At 39.7% G+C, this 17,615-nt stretch overlaps 1 protein-coding gene across 12 annotated transcripts in view; it reads left to right on the plus strand.

Annotated features, from left to right (window-relative positions):
* gpat2 (glycerol-3-phosphate acyltransferase 2, mitochondrial) overlaps positions 1-17,615 on the plus strand; it is a 183,377-nt gene that overhangs the window by 155,150 nt on the left and 10,612 nt on the right. For 11 of the 12 annotated variants that reach the window (XM_025911963.1, XM_013274873.3, XM_005473483.4 and 8 more), the window contains 9 exons: positions 760-858; positions 1,557-1,639; positions 7,785-7,915; positions 8,016-8,086; positions 8,348-8,508; positions 8,615-8,718; positions 12,606-12,787; positions 13,343-13,420; positions 14,104-14,229. In XM_025911963.1, coding sequence (XP_025767748.1) covers positions 760-858; positions 1,557-1,639; positions 7,785-7,915; positions 8,016-8,086; positions 8,348-8,508; positions 8,615-8,718; positions 12,606-12,787; positions 13,343-13,420; positions 14,104-14,229 — 1,035 coding nt within the window. Of the gene's footprint in view, positions 1-759; positions 859-1,556; positions 1,640-7,784; positions 7,916-8,015; positions 8,087-8,347; positions 8,509-8,614; positions 8,719-12,605; positions 12,788-13,342; positions 13,421-14,103; positions 14,230-16,090; positions 16,840-17,615 lie in introns of those variants that run through there. The other variant, XM_005473491.4, reaches the window with a different exon arrangement.

Below are 17,615 nucleotides of genomic sequence, written 5' to 3' on the forward strand. Positions count from 1 at the left end.
AAATGTAAGCAAATACAGCCTAAAACCTTCTGTTTAAGAACCCCCAGATGAGCAGTAGTTAAAAAAAGATAGGACAAGAGAATTGTCCCCCCAAACAGAAGAAAGACGAAGAATATTGAGTCCATTAAAAATAAGATTTTTTAGTTACAGTGTGGATCAAGATATTTGTGTTGTGTCTTGAGGTTTCTCAGATTTTTGTCTAAAGAGGTGCTCACCGAATGAAACTTCTCGAGAAAAAAAAACAAAGTTGTCAGTGATGACTCTCCAACTTCGAGAGCTTTTCAGTTCAGTTTTATTTATATAGTGCCAAATCAGAACAGCAATCACAACAACAGTTGCCTCAAGGCGCTTTCACAACTTAGCTCTCTAATTTCTCACTGGGCAGCTTTGGTCGATGAGTTGAGGTTTGCATTTCATTTTTTTCAAGGCAGCTGTGATGATTATTAGTCTCCATTAATAACGCCCTCTGTTATCTGCACTTTGAGATGATACCGGAGAGTGGGTGTTGCTTTTGGTTAATTGCAATAATAAGGTCCTTGCCCCATCATTTCTGCTCTGTCATTCAGACACTGTGCACATACAGTGCTGTACACACAGTTCTTGTACTCCTAAGCACACTATGAGGGCGGCTGTTTATCTTAGTGCTCGTTATAGATCCTGCTCATTAGTGGTATTGCTGTTCACATGTCCTCCTAAATGTAAATATGTCAAGATATGTTTGTGTGTGTGTGTCTGTGTGTATTTTGCATATCTTCATAGGTTGGGTTGAGATCTATCTTCCAGTGGTTGTGGTGCCTTTTCTGTGGGAGGCCAGAAGGAAGTGTGAGGATTCACCTCGGCCAGCCTTTTTCTGTCAAGGTACGCAGCAGGAAGACCATGTCATTAAAGACCCCATTCAACCGTACTGGTCTTTACTTTGAACAGTGGTTAAACAAACAGTCATGTTGTCCTAGTGGAAAAAAAAAAAGAAATGCAGACGTGTTTTTGTCAAAAAGAGCTGAGACCATTGTCTCGTGACGCCTTGTGGGATCATTTATTTATACACTCTTGTGCCAGTAAACAGAAAGCTTTGTCATAAACACACTTTTCACATTGTAATAATTAAATTAGCTTCACAAATGAGTTTTGAAATTATTTCATTTTAAATTAGTCTTACTTAAAATTTCTTTTGAGCTGTAAAATCTCATTTATAGCATATTATATTAAGTAAATAATAAATCAATTTCTACATTTATACCCTCTCTTATCTGCACGTTGAGACTAGAGAGAATGAGTATAATTCAGCACACCACAAGAAAGATAATAAGTTAAATGCCTCTTTGATTGGCATTATAGCCTTTCAGAAAGTAGGAAAGTTTCAGGACACACTGTATCACTATATATTAGTTTTAGCTAGATATACCTAATAAACTGGAAATGGAATTACTAATGGAGACTTTGTGCAGTTTTATGAACCCAGTTAACAAGAACATTAGTTTTAAGTAATTTAAAGATGCAAATTTAAAGCTCTTTGCATGTGCATGCGTGTGTAAACGATCCTGTGTGTTTGTGTATAGGAGATGTGCGAATCAGGCAGGTGCAGAGTAGATGAATGGCTCCCTCTACAGGACCTGTTGCTTCCTGTTATCCTCAACAACCGGTAATCAAAGCTTCTGCATACATACCTGTATGCATGAGTGAACATTAATGCTGCATATGAACAAACCACAGTGGAACTGCATTGTGTTTTATCTGCATCTGTGAAATTGAAAAGTTGTTTTCTCCTAAACTTTGAAGAACTTTTCTCTAAACCTTAAATCTGGCACGGATATGATGCAAGCACTGATGAGAGTTTTCATCCTCTTAGCCTCGGTCCAATTACCATCAACATTACACAGTCTGCCAGTGAAAAAAAGATAACGGAAAGAAAATAACATCCCCGCTCAATCTCTGCTTGGCTTCTGATGAGCAGAGTGGCTTCTCCCATCATACATTTAATTCTTCTGAGAGGGATGGAGGAAGAAATAGCCGGAGTCAAAGAGATGGCAAGCGATAGAAGAAGAGAGGAGAAGAGATGGGTAGTTAGATTGGATTGTCATCTGCATGTGAGCAACTTCAACTCTCTGCGCCTACATCATAAACATGCTTGGGCACTGCTCAGTGCCTCTGCTGCACTCTGTTTTTCCCTAGCTGCTGAGGTTTCAGCTTTAGAGCATTTACATATCATTTAACCATTACATATATTTAATTCAGAATGCTACAAACACACTGTATCAGATACTGAAACTTAGACATTATAGTGTGTTTTTTTTCCCTTTTATATTTGCATGTTTTGATTTGAATGCAACCACATTTAGGAAGGAGCATTGCCTCACCTTTTAACTACAATATGTAAGAGCTGAAGAGACAGACAGCTCTAAAACAAACAAAATGTTTTCCTGATCTTGTGCAAGATCAGCAGTTTTGGTTTGACAGTGTACTTCATTTTTTTAATGGTTTGCAGTATATCATCAAGCATTAAGGGTGCCTTCACAGATATGCCATATGTACTTGTATAGGGATTCTATCATCAACAGATTCTGTGCAGCATGATAAACCTTTGGAGATTCTCTTTTTTTTTTTCAGTTTTTCCATGTAGCTCATAATAAGGTTTAAAGATACAGTGTTTAAAATTTCATCACTAGATGTCAGTGAATGAACTGAATTCTATTTTCTTACCCCTCTGAATTCAGGGGCGTAATCTTAGCTACAGTGGCTCGTAAAGAACAGACCACTCCGCAGTTCATCTGTAGTGAGTATAGGCTGTCAGTCCACTGTTTACATCAGCCAGGTGTCCACGTAGATTTACTCTGGAGGAGGCGGTAAAACTTTGTGAAAGGAGCCTGAAACAAGTAAATTAGTCAGTGAAGCTCACTCCTGTCCAATGACAATGATAGTGAGGTGAGTTGGTCAGGATATTCTGAACTTTTCTGTTAGTAAACTGTGTTGTTTTTGCTGCTGTTAGTTGGTGTTAGCCTCTGTTAGCTGCTGCTAGCTGGCATTAGAGAAACCTTTCACTGAAGTAGATGTAACATTGTTGGATTCAGACGCTTAGTGAATAAGCTTTCATATGATGTGAGAATTTAATCAAACTGTTTATCAGAGGGAATGCCGAGCCTAACATTAGCTTGTTAGCTTCTAAACAGCAGTAGTTGTTGTTGTTGTTGTTTAGAAGCTTGGTGTAAGCTGTCTGGATACAGGTGAGATCGCATATCCAGTCTACTGAAAATAAGTAATTGTGACTGTTTGCCTCATTGACTTCTCAGTGGATTTTAATTCTCATTATTTTGGGCGCTACAGCCAACCAATGACAATAAAATTTAGAACTTTCTTTCTATATTTCACACATTACAGTAACCTGTGATTTATAACTGATAGTGAGATGGATAAGTGACTGTATGATTGACACTGTTTACAAAAGTGCACACACTTTTTAACTTTTCTTAGTTGAACTGAACAATTTCTGTCTAAAATGTTTTGATATCTTCTCTTAAAAACTAATATAGAACCAGAATGCTACACCACTTTTAACACAGCATCAGATAAACTGAAAAACATTATTGCTCATTATAGGAAAAAATGTAGTGTGAAGTGATCCACTGAACTTACTGAACACTTTTAGAGTTAACTTGAAATTGTGATGCATTTATTTATCTATTTTTTGGGTCAGTGAAATGATTATTATATAATATAATTATGTAATAAAATTATTCAATATAATTAGATAAGGCTGTTGAATTTTTTTTTTCAGCTGGAGCAAATAATATCAACACTGATTCACATGATTTCTTACGCAACTCCCCGGACAATGAATCCACTTCACTTCAACACATTCAAATCGCTGAAGGCCAATACAGGATCTTTTCAGTTTAGAGACTATGTTATTATTCTTTAAAGTTATAATCATTTCAGTTTCATTCCTTGTTTAATGAGTGCCTTGTTTGCTGTGATAATTGCAGTTGTGGTTTAATACACCTCCAAAGACACATTGAGCACAAATAGAAAGGAACAGCTAGTGCTGTTTATGGCGTCTCTCAATATTTGTCCATTTACAACATTAAGTAGATTAATTATAAATTACAGTAATTAACAAAGTTGGTTGTTGTGGAGTGGTTAGCACTGTCATCTCACAGCAAGAGGATCCTGGGTTTGAATCTAGCTGGGTATATGTAACGCAGACACTAAAGCGGTCGGGCTAGAATGTCATGCTAAAGAGAATGATTCTTTTAAATACAAGGGGGAGCAAGCCAGTCAGATGCCAAGGGCACAAAGATGAAACAGGTCTGATTGGAAACAGTTTATTCCCAGGCCAGGGAGCACAAATTTAAAAAAAAAACTCTTAAAAAAATGTACGTAATAAAGTGTTATCAATAACTAAAATCCCCCAGGAATAAACAAACCCAATTCTAAAACTAGTAAAAATACAATTTTCTATGTTCACTAAAATCCCCTGATGCAATTATGCCATATGTTTGTTATGGGTCCACCAGCAGGCCAGGAATTCCTTCTCTAGAGCGGAGTCCACGCCAGCCTCATCTCCGGCAGACAAGGACAAGCCTCCTATCCTCCTTTTGTCCCTTCACTGGGTCCATCACATCCCAGCCCAGCTCGCGTCCTGCACCGGAGTCCGTCATGCGATGCCACCACGGCTCCCCTCGCGTCAGCACCCTGTAAAATAACAAATAGGGGCTGATCGCACCCCCACGATCAGGCAGCGGGTCCCTCTTTTCACCTGGCCTTCACACATTTCTCCTCATATCTGGGGCCTCTCTCCTCCCAGTGCTCAGCTAGCCTGCTTTTAAAAGGTCTTTACACAACTGTTAGGCCACCTCTGGACACACCCATACCTCAGGGGCTACCCCTGACTCTGGACCAATGTCAGCTGGGATAGGCTCCAGCCCCCCTGCGACCCTGAATTGGATAAGCAACAAATAACGATGGATGGATGGCTAGAAAAAAGGCCAGAAATGGTCATCATCTCATTTTGTACGCTAGATAAACTATCGCATGCTAAGTGCAGAGCCTGCTTCACAATAAAAGCAACCCCATGTTTTAATGTGAGAAGGCTCTTATATGGAATACAAAGAGCGAATCGTGAATGACTGCTGCAGAACAGCATGCAGCACTTTTGCTTGTCCCCAGTGACTCCATGTGGCTTTGACAAAAAAAAATGACAGAGCGATTTGTCCTCTCGAGAGCGGTGGTTTGCATGGCTGTACACACGTAGATGTCTCATAAAACATGTAACAGTTCATGGGCAGATTTGTTTACGTTCACCACCAACCCTCCTGGCTTACCAGTACATTTGATCTGCAGCTAGATTTGAGTCAAAATTAAACTGAAAGTGTTCAATTTGTTTTACTTTTACTATTTTATTTTTTAAGCCATTATTCTGTTATATTTTTTTTTCAATGCAGTCAATGCAGATTTCTTAAAATATGATTGATCTTTGTACAAACACAGGTAGGGTTAGGGTTTCAAAGCATCTGAAAGCTTTATAGCTACTCTGTTTCAAAGTAGGCCTAATCTAAGAGATTATTTTTTCTTCACTTTACAATTGTTTCATTTTGTTAGCTATAAATTAAATAAATAATGTTTCCAGTTCTATAATGTAATACCTCTAAAAAATGTTAAAGAAAAAGAAATGTTAAAGTACTAGATAATTATAAATACCCCACTGCAGTCACATGTGGTAAATATTTATATACCTAGACCTTTAGTAATGTCAGTGAGCTCATTTATACTTACTAGGCTGCCTAATCTTCATTAAACTAAGAAAAGTAAAGCTGTACTTTATTTTCCCCAAAGCTGAAAAAGGCTTTGTTACAGCCAGTTAAAGTACCTTTGATAAGTAGGCATTATAAATTTCACTGGAGGTCTCACCATTTCTCCCATATAATATACAACTTAAATATTTTATCAACAGGCTTTATAAGATCCTCTTGAGCCTCCATGTAGATAATGCTGACAAAGTAAAAGGCAGATTGGAATCTGACCTGGTTACTATAGAGCCGGAGGCCTGGAGGGGCCTCTATGTCCTGTGCAGCTCTCCAGTGTCCTGGTCTTTAACTCTGCTTGGGAGAGGCAATTCAAGATTTTAAACAGGCTGTACGTTATTCCTGAGGGAATCCAGCCTTGTCCAAGTATTATGCTAAATGTCAATCTTCTGTAAGATCTTATTTTCATTGTTTGTGGAGGTGCCCCCCATGTCCAGTAGTATAAAGTAATTTTTAAGCATGCTCTACATCTTGCTGCAAGGACTTGCCTGCTGGGATATTGAGCTTGTGGATCAATAATAAAACTCCTGATCAGTGACTGCAAGTCAAGTATGATTCCATTTGAAGCCTTTTCTGCAGTTTTAAAAGATAAGCCTTTCCTATTCTACCACACCTGGGACCCATGTAACTACCTGAGTGTCTCTCTCATCGGATGAGGTTGAGGCTTGCAGATCTGGCCTGGAAAAAGGATATGATGCCATTGTTTAATATGAGACTGCCCTGTCATCCATGGATTCTCTGGACTCATTTTTACTGTTACTATTAGTACTAGTTTTGTTACCCCTCAGCCATGCAAGAGACTGGTATTGTCATCGCCCTGCTGGGTGGGTGGGCGAGCACCGTGTATATCCAAGTTTGTGAATGTGAACTGAAGAACGAGGCAAAGTAGGATTTTGAAATTCATACCATAGGTACATCTACTAGAAATCTCGGACAAGTTTGAATTTTAGTGACCTTCACCTTGAATTTCTTAAAACTGACTTTTTTGATGATGGTCTCTGTTAGGTCTAATTGTTGAATGTTGCCATTGTGTTTCTTAAATTTGTACAGTCTTAGTTCAAGCAGTATTATCAAAGCTATTCCTTTGATCCTGAGCACCTCTAACCACTTTGTGTTGGGGGAGGTTTTATAGCAGATACATCCTATCTGGAAGATCTACTTCCTTTGATGTAAGCTTCCTGCGTTTACGACCCTTTGGTCAGCAGGAGGACACACACACACACACACACCTGCATGCATATACATACAGTGCCTTGTCTTTGTAACCAAAGGGGGTTGCGAGGGGAGGTGTTTTGTAAACTATTGTTTGAAGTTTGTCAATAAAAGCCAGCGAGAGGAGGCCCTCATCGGGGTCACTTCCATGCTGGACATAGACGAGGCCTCCCTTGCGCAAGTAATCGATCGATCGCTGACTGTCTTGTTTTCATTCATGATGAATAAGTCTCTAGAATTAGCGGGGTTTGTGGGAACAGACCCAACAGTCTCCAACTGCTGGGTTAGGCTGTTATCAGAGATAAAACTACAGTTATTCTGATGAAATAAATATGTGAATTGGGATCCTTAGCATTAATTTCAGTGGTCAGCATGTACATTTACATGTGTTTCCAAAGTTTCTCTTCTTTTTCTGTGCAGGTTATACTTCTGCTACGATTGTGCAAAGTTACAAAAACATCCTTATTAATTCAGTTAAAGATACTGAATGGAAAACTAAAGTATGATGTACCACCAAACTGGTGTGAACGTCTACTGTGTCAGCACAACAAGTTGTTTTGCTCATAAGTTTCCCATTTCAGTTGTTATTTGTCTCTTTGCCATCGGGGACAAGAGACCAGCTCTCTTTACATAGCACACTTTGAGCGTCATATCCTTCTCTCTGTCTTTCTATGACATCATCTCTTCTATAAGTTAGTGGAGGCGCCCTAAAATAAATGAAAATCTAAATTTATGCTGGTATTCTTCTCTTTTCATTCCCGCTTTTTTTCTTTGAAGCGCTGGCAGAGCGTTCGGGCAGAGGAGAATGTCGTGGCTCCTGCCGTCTTCTTATTATGCATCTGAACTCGAGGAGCCAAGTCGGTCGGAGAGAAACCTCAGCATTGCCATCATCCTCCACCTCATCTTCTGTAAGTACAGGATTATCTTCCTTGCTGAATAGTAAATGAGTCTTCATAATGGTATGCAAATTGTGCTGCATAATCTGTGTGTGTGTTTGTGTGCATCTAGCTGCAACTTCCTGCATGGCTGTGATGCCCACCAGTCTTATGTCCAGCCTTCTGCTGTACAAACACCGCAAGGTTGGTGTGTCAGCCCCTGTGTAGATGCAAACAAGTTTCCCCTTGCTGCTGTGAGCGTTAAAATCTGCTGCCACCCCTCTAAGGATCCATCAACACTCCAAGCGGCTCATAAACCGAATTGTTTTTTTCGTGCAAGTGTAGTAGAGTGTGACAGTGATTTTCTGAGTCATACCCACCAGTCTCTAACTAATGTCAGCAGATGGTTAATGTTCATGTCTGATTTTGGAATTAGATTTCTCTCCCTTCTTCTCTCCTCCACAGGGTGTAAGTACATCTGTTCTGTGTCGTGATGTGGCTTGGCTCACAGAGGAACTTTTGTTCAGGAACAAAGACGTCGGCTTTGGGGGAAGTTTGACAGAGGTTGTCCACTACTCCCTGTCTCTGCTCGCCCCTCACCTCATCATAGCTGCTGCACCATCCAAGTCAGTTTCCTGTCATAAAAGAAAAATGCTGATGAGCTGTTGCTCATCAATAATAGATTCTACCTTTTATTGTTTTTCCTTTTGGTACACACCTCTGCAATTCTAGGAAAGACCCATTGATTGTGCCCAGTCCTTCTCTTGCTGCCACGCTTCACCTCTGCTACATGGCAAAGACGGTCACACACGCCTTTATATTGGAGGCTGTTGGGGGTGAGTGACTTTGAAGGCATGCGTTTTATATAGGTAACATAATTTTCGTGGACGTTTATTTATCTATCATCCTGACCATGTGTTCTGGCAGGCACCTTATTTTTCGTAGGAGGCCTTGGCAGTTACTCTGACTGTTGGCATGTCAGCTTGGAAAATCAGTTCTACAGAAAACATTTTAATTTTTAAGAACTTATTATGCATGACATTTAGGGGGTAGCAAGTTTTTAGCAGTGTCAGGGAGTGTGCACACAGAAGGAGAGTTTTTTTTTTAAACTAGCAAGTGTCAGCAGTGGAATTAAACTGTTTCGTTTTAAGTTTTAGGAGTATGTGGATTTGTATATAATGCTTGAACTCGAACCTAAACGTATAGTGGGGGTGCGCTGCGAATAGTTGCTGCAGGTATATCGGCTGCATATTTATGATGTGAATTTGCTGTTTCACCACATCCTAAAGTTGCTCTATTTGGATGATAAAGCACAGAGGTAGTATAGTTTTTAAGTTGTAATTAGTGTTTAATTTTTATTTTGTTTTGACATTTTGCTTTTAGTTCAGTTTAGTTTCAGTTACTTTCCAGAGCAAGTAGGCTCATTTTAGTTGTTTTGTTGAAATCAAAGAGCTTTTTAAAGCACTGGCTCACGGGCTTGTAGATGTCCAAATGATTCAATAAATATGTCCATCGAAGCCTCATCAGACAAGTTTTGATAAAAATGTGTTACCAAAATAACAAGCACTTAATCAAAGGATATTTCCTCTAGTTTAGTTAGTTTTAAAAGTTCACAAAATTGTTTGTTTTTTTGGTTTGTTTTTTCAAAAGTCAAGTATTTTTTAAATTTAGGTAACTAAGATTTTTATTACATCTAGTTTTAGTTTTTAGTTTAGTTTTAGTTAACTATAATAACCTTGACAGAGCATCAGATCTGATGACTGTGGAGCCCATTTGAGTACTCATTGTCATATTCAGGAAACCTGTTTGAGAGGATTCAAGTTTTTAGACATGGCTCATTATCCTGCTGGAACGAGCCATCAGAAGGTGAGTACATGTGGTGACAAAGGGGTGACACGTTGTACATTCAGAGATGCTCTTCTGCTTGCCCTGTTATTTAAGTTATCGTTGCCTTCCTGTCAGTCTGGCCATCCTCCTCTGACATCAGCAAAGCATTTTTACCCAGAGAATTGCAGCTCACTGGATATTTTCTCTTTTTCTAACCATTCTCTGTAAAGTCTAGAGATGGTTGAGTGGGAAAATTCCAGTAGGTCAGCAGTTTCTGAAATTATCAGTCTGTCTTGCATCACCAACTGTACCATGTACACAGCCACTTAAATCACCTTTCTTCCACATTCTGATGCAGTTTGAACTTCAGCAGATTGTCTCGATCATGTCTGCGTGTCTAAATGTATCGAGCTTTCATGTGACTGGCCAGTGATAGTATATCAAATTAGTAGTATATAGTATATGTCAAATTTAAAACAACAAGTACTTGAGTTGCAGTACTTTAGTTTTTGTTGGCTGAAGCCTGTCAGATAACTCTTACATGTTTTATTTAGATGTTTCCTTGGCTCCATTTCGACTTCAGTCACTACAAATAAAGCTCTGTGAGCTAAACTGTACATCAGCTGTCTTGTAGACAGTTGGCAGTTGCTTCAGTGACCATCCATGAGCAAGACATGGACAGCAAATCAGACTACAAATGCAAGATGTGCATTAGGGTCACATTTGTATGGAATGCATGTAATTGAATCAAACTGTATAACACGTGGTACCATTAAAAACCTCCTCTTTTGGATATGGACCGGAAATCCCTGGTTTAAATTTGATTGTGTTATCCCCTGTGTAAAATTATAATAATGGGCACATACTGAAAGTGTATCATAACCAGCATGTGGCGTTCACACATGCTGATTGCGCTCTTTACATTTTATTTCCATTGCCATTATTCATTCAGGAAATAGATGGCCTGGATGTGAGCAGGAGGAAATAGAAGTGTGGAGGTTTGATTATGGATGGGCGTCCAAGTCATTCATTTCATTTAAAAGACATCGTTTGCCTTCTGTCATAGACGTGCACTTTATTTTTGTGTTTTAATATCCGCAGCTGTATTTTTTCCCCAACATTTTTTTAAACAAACTACACCTGTACCACAGACATTGCTGAAAGCAATAATCTAAAGACTATTGGCACTGAATATCTGGTGTTTTAATTTACAGAATCATTCAATGTCTGTGTTTTTCTTTGGTGGTGTGGTTGGGAACAGAGCGATAATACATGACAGTAATATATGGTAATCGTCTAATGGCAGAAATCATAAAGCCTAAATCTATACTTTACCAGATCCTCAAGCCCAGAGCTATCTGCTGAAATCTTATTTTCATGCTGACAGGCAGACAGGAATGAAGCCATAGAAACTGTAGCCCCATTTTAGGATTCCTGGTGGAGGTAAAAATAATGGTTTGAAGTACAGGAAGCTACTTCTCCAGCATGATTCACTGTTCCTGCATGACCTCTTTTGGTTGTATAGGAAGTGAATCTGGTGGGCAGGGGGCTTTGTACTGCTGAAAGCCTCTGTGTTGTATATTCATACATGGGTGCTAACCTCAAGTGGTAAAAATAAGTTGCATCAGGTCCTGTATACAGTATGTTGTTGTGATGTTGTAGCAAATCGAAAGAGCGATGTGATAAACACACATTTAGGGTTAGCAATAGTCAAATCTCCCCCGCCTCCATAATGGTTTTTGTTTAAAGTGGCTGTGTTATGCTCATTTCCTGCTTCACAGTTTTATTCTTGGACTCTACTAGATTAGCTTTTCTTGATTCATAACGATTTATGTTATGCTGGGCATGGTGCGGTCCCTCAGGTTATTCCCTGGCCTGCAACAAGCAGTTTTACCTCTTTGCAAACAGATTATTTAAAAGGGTGGTCGAGATTACCATAATAGAAACGCCCACTTTCATTAATCTCATCCGGACCCAAGAGTAGGGAAAAAACTGTGTGAAGCCTGAGCTTTTGTCTCATGTACATAGTAGTCATGTGCCCTTGAGGTGTTGCTGCTCACTAGTTGGGACCAGAAATACTAGTCAGTTAAACAAGTAGTAAAATAAAAGTCATCTTTAATTTTATTAATATACACTTGGAGTGCCCTGTCATCAAGAGGTTACAATGACACTCGCTGACCCTCTTAATGCGATGGGAAGTTGTAAAGAAGCCAGGTGAAAAGCTCCATGAATGCGCGCAGGTCTGCAGTAATTTGATGCAGAAAATAAATGGCTTTATGTCGGGAGTGTCAGAGTAAACTGACATATAACCGTCAGGCTGGAGCGATACGTACCAGAGAGTGCAGGCAGTGTACTGTGGATGATAACTTAGCACAGCACAGCTAAAATTAACAGCACTCTGTTAATCAGTCTCACATCTGTGTGTTCTTATTTTTAGACTAGTTGATCAGTTAATGACTAGCAAACTAGTTAACAGGAATATCTCAAGTCGGTTTATTAAATTTTGGTCTTGGTTAATATATATAGGATATTGTAGGTTCTTTACTTTACAGTATGGAGGGGACTGCTGTTGTGTGACAGCTGCACAGTTTAGGAACATGAACAGTCTGGATGTCAAGACTTTCCCACCAGGACATGAAAAAGCAGGATAAGTGGGATTGAGAATGTAAACAAAGACTTAATAACACTTGTGTAAATGACGGAAATCCTAGCTCACGCTTATCAGCAAAATCTCATCAGTTGATCTATTTTCCAAAGAGCATGTCTAATGGCTAACAGATTTCAGCCAAATTGTAACCTACTTAGCTGTTATATACAAACACCTGCTTTGCCACACGACACCTGTGCTGCACATTTGGTCTTGAGGAGGCGAACAATAAAATGTTTGTGTTTGTAGCGTGTGCGGTGTCAGCCATGCTGTGCGAGGTGGCTCACAGTGGCGTCAGCAGCAGCGTGCGGAGTGACGTGGAAGGAGAGGAGGTCAAAGGTGACACGGAGTTTGATGTGGTGCTCTGCCAATCTGAGCTCACTGCAAGAGCCTTGCAGCTCTGCCATCTCCTGCCTCCGGGCTTCATGCCAGTGAGTTTGAATTCATATCTCACTCACACACACACACACACACTCACATAGCCAACGTGTCTCATTCAATGGATGTTTAATGGAGCTGAACAGCCATTCATCCTGCTCTGCTGCCTCTGTCTCAGCCAGAGAGAGGTTTTGGATTGTATGCGTGCACTGTGTGTGTGTGTGTGTGTGTGTGTGTGTGTGCGTGCGCGTGCGTGCGTGCGTGTGTACATGCTCCATCAAACTGACTTCAAGGGCTCCGAATCTGAGCCAGAAATACTATTCCTTTTTGTTTGCCCACCTTTCATTTCGGCAGCTGCTCTTTCTTGTCTCTGCTGCTTGCAGCTACATTTCTCTCCCCATTCCTCACAGAAAAATATCTCTCCTGCTCTGATTCCCCTCCCGGGCACCCCTTATTCTCGTTCTAAGATCATTCCTACGTCTCTACTACACACCTTATGTTCCCTGTCAGCCGTCTCCCTCTGCATTTCTTAGATATGTGATTGGCTGAAGCTGTTTGTAACCTTGCCTCACCATTGAATCATTTGCCCTCTCACGTTTTCTCCATAGCCTTGTCAGTCTTCCCAGAGTTTCGCGCTGGATGCCATTGACAGTCTGGTTCGCTGTGGCATCCTGATCCAGGAAGAAGTAAGAAAAATTTTAATAGTTTTAAAAGTTGGGCCTCATAAAACTGCATAATTTAACAAACAAAACTGTACTGAAATCTTGTCCTAAAGGTAGTTTAATGAATTAAATATGTAATAGATCTGGTGTGTGTTTTACCCAAAGATGCAATTTTAATGTTACCTTCAACTCTTCAGTGTGTTTTCTTTGTTTGAATTTGATTATATAACTATTTAAGTTACTCTGTACTCATTGGAGGCTTTATATCATACACCTCCACAATCTAATGCAGTCCAGCACACCTAACGAGGCCACAGTTCAGGATGGTGTTGTACTGGACAGCGTTATATTGCATTGCTTTTAGACTTCAGTAGAAATCAGGTTAATTTAACTCTTTACCCCTTTAAAGCCCACTAGGAGTAATTCTTGAAGCTTTTTTCTGAACATATTTCAGGTGTCTGGGTTTTTACCAGAAGGCTGTGTCTATAAAGTTTCCCTTGGAAAACACTACTCCAGTGGTGGTCAAACCACATCTTTATTTATAGATACTGAGATATCAAAACTCGTGGTTAAATGTCGTCTTTATGGGGGAAAGAGTTAAAGACACAATGTCATCCTTTTATCCTAGGGCTGTGGTCTCAATTATATTTTGCATATTATATTAACCAGAGCTTGCTTCTGTCTGGTCTGCCCACTATCCTCTGGAGATTCCCAGGGATGTTCCCATCTGTGATTTCTGGAAGAAAGAGGACGGTCCTCTGACCTGGACCACTTCTGACGATCCTTATCACAGCGATTCTGACTGCGAGGAGCCGGACCTTTGCTCCTATAAGGTACAGAAGACCACTGGCTTTCCTGAGCCTCTGTAGCTCCTTCATCTCTCTTCTGTTGTGTCCAGTATAGAGCTGGTTCCACATCTTTCCACTGAGAGAAAGAAAAAGACTGGATAGAAAAGTTACATAAAAAAGTTGAAATGACTCATTTCAACGTTTGAAGTGAGTAGGCTTCATAGACACTGAAGTGACAGTTGAAATTTAAGGCCCACATCTGTGATGAAGCCTTAAGATCTGGTTGGCCGTGATTTTCTTCCCACGGATATTAACTCATCGTTCTCTAAGTAGCACTACTTAACATTCAGCTCTCCGATATGTTTATTATGGTAGTTTGTTCTCAAAAGGCACCGTTGTGGGACTGGCTGTGCGCTGGCCCAAACTGCCTACAGGACATGCACAAAAATACCAGAACCACCACATGAAATACAACTTTAAAGCAACTGAATCTCCATTATAAAAGCACCTGCATGGATAGAGCCCACATCCTGAATGCCAATTAGCGGTAAGATCTTAGATTTAAAAGAAGCCCAACAGTCATGACTGTTGGACGTGATATCTGACTTCCAAGGTGTCCAAATCACCAGCTGTCAAAGGTGCAGGCATGTTATTCTTAATCACTGCAGAGCAACTTTGAGGTGATGGTCTCGGGAGTCGTGACTGTACAAATGTAAAACTGCACTGAGAAAGAGCAGCAGTTTTATCACACTGATGTGAGCAGGTATTATTTAACAGCTCTGCTGACAGCTATGGAGAGAGCAGTAGCATTAACCAATGAAGCGTTTTAAATGCAAGCTTCAGCATCATAGAATCCAGTAAAGATGAGGATATTTTTATTTGAAGTTGTAGCATCCACATGCTTGGAAGCATTTTGTCTGCTGGATGATGGAAAAGGTAAGAAACTGCATATTTGCTTATTGCACATTAAAGAACTATAATGGCCGTGGGTGCTGGCATCTTAAAATGGCTTTTCCTGTTTAAATCTTGGAACAATGAACAGTTGCTAACGCTGTGAATAGTCGACACTATGAGGAGTTTAAAAAGAAAAAAAAAGGTGATACCAGCACTTTACATTGTGTTTTGCGTTAGAGAGCGTTTTCAAAGACTTCAATGTATTAAGTCTTTATAGATGTGTTGGTTATAATATGTAGGGCATTCAGTTATGTGTGCCCACCACCTGTCTGTTTACAAAAGGCAAGCCATATATAGATTTGGTGCTTGTTCAAGTCTGCCACTGAGCTCTGCATCATCATTGCTTCATTGCTTCCAAAAACGCATCACCCTCCACCTCCTTGCCTCCTTCTTTCTAATAGTATTTAGTTGTAATTTAGTTGTTAATGTTAATTCGTTCATATTTGTTAAAGGTTGCGTATCCCAGGTTCTGTAAAAGGAGTGTTGCGGGCTCAGTGGTGCTTTGTGTGTGCTTCCTGGGATTTATTTCAAGCATCACATGAGAAAAGTCATACAGGCAAACAAAACTGTACTTTGTAATTCTCCAGTAAATAGTGGAAGCCTACACCTACACTTACAAATGAAAAAAAAAGCTGGGACACATACTTCAAACTCTGGAAAAAAAAAACATCTAATGATGTTACATTTTAGCTTCAGGGCATTTTTTTGTTCCTATTAGATCATTTTAGGATATGGACTGATAAATGGACTGCCGTTATATAGGGCTTTTATCAAAGTGCTTTACAATTTGCCTCCCACACGCCCATTTACACACACACACTTGTGTTTCCATTACCTCACAATCATTTCCTACAAACTTAGACTAAAACTGCCACTTTTCTGAACCTGATTTTACCTTAAACTAAGTTTTCACAGAAAAACTTAAATTAGAACTTTTTTTCTTCCCAAACAGGAGTCAGGTGGTCAGAGCAAGACTGATTGCGCAGATTTATACACCCACAACATGAGCCATACAAGTATGCACACAGAAACTATTGGCAGCAAGGTGCCACGAAGATACTACCTGACCATTAGGGGCAGGGAGGGTAATTGGGGTCTTAAGCAAGTAGACTTCAACATGTGGGCAGGAAGTATCTGAGATCAAACACAAACCACCAACCAGCCAGATGACCCTCTACCTTCTGAGCTACATGTCACATGATGTCATAATAGTAGGTAGAGCTGTCTTTCTGTGTATGACCTGCTTTTCATATGAATGATTGCCAAGTGACACCTCTGAATATTGAAGAATTGCACTCTTCAGTGTGGAGACTACTCTTCTTTTGTCCTTCGCAATTCTCTAGTATTCATATGCCTAACTCTGGAAATAAAGGCCCTGATGTTTTTTTATAATTTAAAGATTTTACTAGCATCACCACACAACAGAAAGAACATTCTTATGACTGGCTTTGCCACATGTAGCTCGCTGGTTGACTGCGTAGTACAGTGCCACCCACGCTGGCATAACTTGTTTTCAGCTTTGTCCACCAAGGAAGTGCCGCACCACAGTTTACAAAGCTCCACTCTTTCAAACTCCATCTTTTAACTCTCTCCATCCAGTGCACTCATTTTTCTTATCCTGCCGCCTCTGCACTGCTATCCTCAGTTCAGGTGCTGAAGCAAGACTGCATACACCTACATACCAGACAGCAAAAAGTATTCCCTAACCTCAGTTTGCCTAGGTAGATTCACTTTTGTTTTGCAAAGCAACCAGGCAAGAAAAAGCAAGAAAACTTTGCTGTTTTGTTTTCCCAAATGTATGTATATATTTTTTTGTTTGTGCGTATTAGGTTATTTATTCATGTTGCCTCTCAGTTATGTGAAACAAACAGCAAAATGCAATATAAATAAATCAATATGATCGACATTTTGGTGTTATTGGATTCTACCATTTTCCTTTTGGATCCAATTTTATTTCTACACACAATCTTCTTATATTACCTGTGTAAATATTGTGCTGAAAATGCATTTTTTTTGTTGCACTTTGCAAACATTCAATCTTTGTGTAATGTCTTTGCTACGCAGTCTCTCTGGACTTGTTTATACAACAGCTGCAGTGCTGACCTTTTTGTTGTGATGTGTTTTTACTGCTCGTACAACTCAACGCGTGATCGTTACTCTGACGGCTCCGTTTTCATCCTGTCATTTTTGTTTCCGACTTTTTCTGTGTATTTAAGTGCTTCACCTTTTTATATAATGATTGTTTAAACGCTAATTGAATTAGCCCAGTTGACTAAGTGGCACGAGCTCATTAGCAAAAATATAAAAAGTTGTTATAAAAGCTTAATTAATGCATTTTTTTAGAAAAAAAGGATTGTATGCAGATATAAGGTGCTGTGCAAAAAGCCTCATTTCTTTATATTTTGTGTATCTAAAGAAGCCAGGCTTTCTTGTAATGTTTTAAAGTGGTCTTGAGAAATAATGTTCAAGGTTCTGAA

Source organism: Oreochromis niloticus, linkage group LG12 (assembly GCF_001858045.2).
Source record: "Oreochromis niloticus isolate F11D_XX linkage group LG12, O_niloticus_UMD_NMBU, whole genome shotgun sequence".
Taxonomy (NCBI): domain Eukaryota; kingdom Metazoa; phylum Chordata; class Actinopteri; order Cichliformes; family Cichlidae; genus Oreochromis; species Oreochromis niloticus.